Here is a 2,500-nt window from a genome sequence, read left to right as displayed (position 1 = left end):
CTCCAAAAGGTTGATGAAAGTCAACACCGGAGCGTGGACGGGTCCAAACAGCATTCTTATACACATGGCTGAGCTTATTGGGTTTGTCTGACGACAGCAACTCTCTCTGCAGGAAGCCCGTTGGACCTGGAACCCGCCTCCAGAACCCGCCTCCAGAACACACAGAAGGACGAGGACGTTGGGCCCCGACGTCCAAACCACAAACCTTCAAAGTGTTAAAACCTGATTTTGGATTGATCAATAAAGAAAATGAAGACACACTTCTATCGAGATTAGCTGGAGTCTTGAATAATAATAAAAATAAGCTAATAATAATAATGTCGCCTCATTAACATAATCTGGGTCAGACACATGAAACTGCTGCAGTTGGTCCAGAAATCCAATAAAAAAGAGAAACCTGCTTTTTTTACAGAGCAGCTTCACCCTCAGAATGAGTTCATTTTTATTCAGGTTCAACGTCTCATAAACACGTTGCTAACGTGGGGTTAGCATTTAGCCTTTAGGTGAAGGCAGCATGTCCCAATCCAATCAGGTGCTTGTTTATTAGGTTGAAAAGAATTCTTAGAATGTGAAGTTGATCAAGAGTCTTTATGGTGATCAAACCGTCCGCGGCTGCCTGCTAAAGATAATCGTGGATTAGCTGTGTGCTACATGTTAGCATGTTCACCACACATGTATAAACACCACTCATTACACCAGTAATAACCACGATAAAGGCTCCAGCTCATAAACGTTGGAGTTTTCAAATGTTCTTTTAGGTAAAAAACTTATATTAATCTGTTTCCCCAATTGAAACGGCTTTAGATGTTCATGTTTGCCACCTGTGCATCATCCGATATTCTGAGCTCTAATTTGTGAGCCGTCAGATTCAAGTCGCAGGCTCTCAGAGCCTGGATCAGGTCCTCCACGCAGGCCTGGGGTCCTCGCAGCTTCCTCCACTCCTTCAGCAGCTCCACCGCCGTCTCGTCCAGCTCTGTGGGATGGCGTCTGGAGATGGAGTCCAGCTTCACCTCACTCAGGCCCAGCCTGCGGCCCAGCCGGCGCCAGGACCGGCCCAGATGTTCAGAGAGGACCTCGGTGGCAGTGGCAAGTTTGGCTGAGGAGGAGAAGGAGGAGGAGATGAGGAGGAGGAGGGAGGAGGAGGAGGAGGAGATGGAGGAGATGAGGGAGGAGGAGATGGAGGAGGAGGAGGAGGAGATGGAGGAGATGAGGGAGGAGGAGATGGAGGAGGAGGAGGAGGAGATGGAGGAGAAGATGGAGGAGATGAAGGAGGAGATGGAGGAGATGAGGGAGGAGGAGATGGAGGAGGAGGAGGAGGAGATGGAGGAGATGAGGGAGGAGGAGATGGAGGAGGAGGAGGAGGAGATGGAGGAGAAGATGGAGGAGATGAAGGAGGAGATGGAGGAGATGGAGGAGGAGGAGATGGAGGAGATGAAGGAGGAGGAGATGGAGGAGGAGGAGGAGGAGATGGAGGAGATGAAGGAGGAGGAGATGAGGGAGGAGGAGATGGAGGAGGAGGAGGAGGAGATGGAGGAGATGAAGGAGGAGGAGATGGAGGAGATGAAGGAGGAGATGGAGGAGGAGGAGGAGAAGGAGATGAGGGAGGAGGAGATGGAGGAGGAGGAGGAGATGAAGGAGGAGGAGATGGAGGAGATGAAGGAGGAGATGGAGGAGATGAAGGAGGAGATGGAGGAGGAGGAGGAGAAGGAGGAGGAGATGGAGGAGATGAAGGAGGAGATGGAGGAGATGAAGGAGGAGATGAGGGAGGAGGAGATGGAGGAGGAGGAGGAGAAGGAGGAGGAGATGGAGGAGGAGGAGGAGAAGGAGGAGGAGATGAAGGAGGAGGAGATGGAGGAGATGAAGGAGGAGATGGAGGAGATGAAGGAGGAGATGGAGGAGGAGGAGGAGAAGGAGATGAAGGAGGAGGAGATGGAGGAGATGAAGGAGGAGGAGATGGAGGAGAAGGAGATGGAGGAGATGAAGGAGGAGGAGATGAAGGAGGAGATGGAGGAGGAGATGGAGGAGATGAAGGAGGAGATGAAGGAGATGAAGGAGGAGATGGAGGAGGAGGAGGAGAAGGAGGAGGAGATGGAGGAGATGAGGAGAAGGAAGAGGAGGAGATGAAGGAGGAGATGGAGGAGATGAAGGAGGAGGAGATGAAGGAGGAGATGGAGGAGATGAAGGAGATGAAGGAGGAGATGGAGGAGGAGGAGGAGAAGGAGGAGGAGATGGAGGAGAAGGAAGAGGAGGAGATGAAGGAGGAGATGGAGGAGATGAAGGAGAAGGAAGAGGAGGAGGAGGAGATGAAGGAGGAGGAGATGGAGGAGAAGGAGGAGAAGGAAGAGGAGGAGGAGGAGATGAAGGAGGAGATGGAGGAGATGAAGGAGGAGGAGATGGAGGAGAAGGAGATGGAGGAGGAGATGGAGGAGGAGATGGAGGAGATGAAGGAGGAGGAGATGAAGGAGATGAAGGAGGAGATGAGGAGGAGGAGGAGAAGGAG

At 51.9% G+C, this 2,500-nt stretch overlaps 1 protein-coding gene and 1 pseudogene across 2 annotated transcripts in view; one reads left to right on the top strand and one right to left on the bottom strand.

Moving 5' to 3' along the window:
• LOC101065331 (high choriolytic enzyme 1-like) overlaps window positions 1–315 on the top strand; it is a 2,308-nt pseudogene extending 1,993 nt beyond the window's left edge. The window contains exon 10 of the transcript XR_003890444.1: window positions 113–315. The product of XR_003890444.1 is annotated as a high choriolytic enzyme 1-like (transcript). The remainder of the gene's footprint in view (window positions 1–112) is intronic.
• Window positions 316–401: 86 nt separating this feature from the next.
• LOC115246498 (FAS-associated death domain protein-like) overlaps window positions 402–2,500 on the bottom strand; it is a 3,357-nt gene continuing 1,258 nt past the window's right edge. The window contains exon 2 of the mRNA XM_029846512.1: window positions 402–1,096. Coding sequence (XP_029702372.1) covers window positions 801–1,096 — 296 coding nt within the window. The 3' untranslated portion in view covers window positions 402–800. The remainder of the gene's footprint in view (window positions 1,097–2,500) is intronic.

The sequence above is a fragment of the Takifugu rubripes genome, chromosome 13 (genome assembly GCF_901000725.2).
Source record: "Takifugu rubripes chromosome 13, fTakRub1.2, whole genome shotgun sequence".
Taxonomy (NCBI): Eukaryota; Metazoa; Chordata; class Actinopteri; order Tetraodontiformes; family Tetraodontidae; genus Takifugu; species Takifugu rubripes.
Note: the sequence above shows the minus strand (reverse complement) of the source record. Positions and strands in the feature narration are given on the sequence as shown.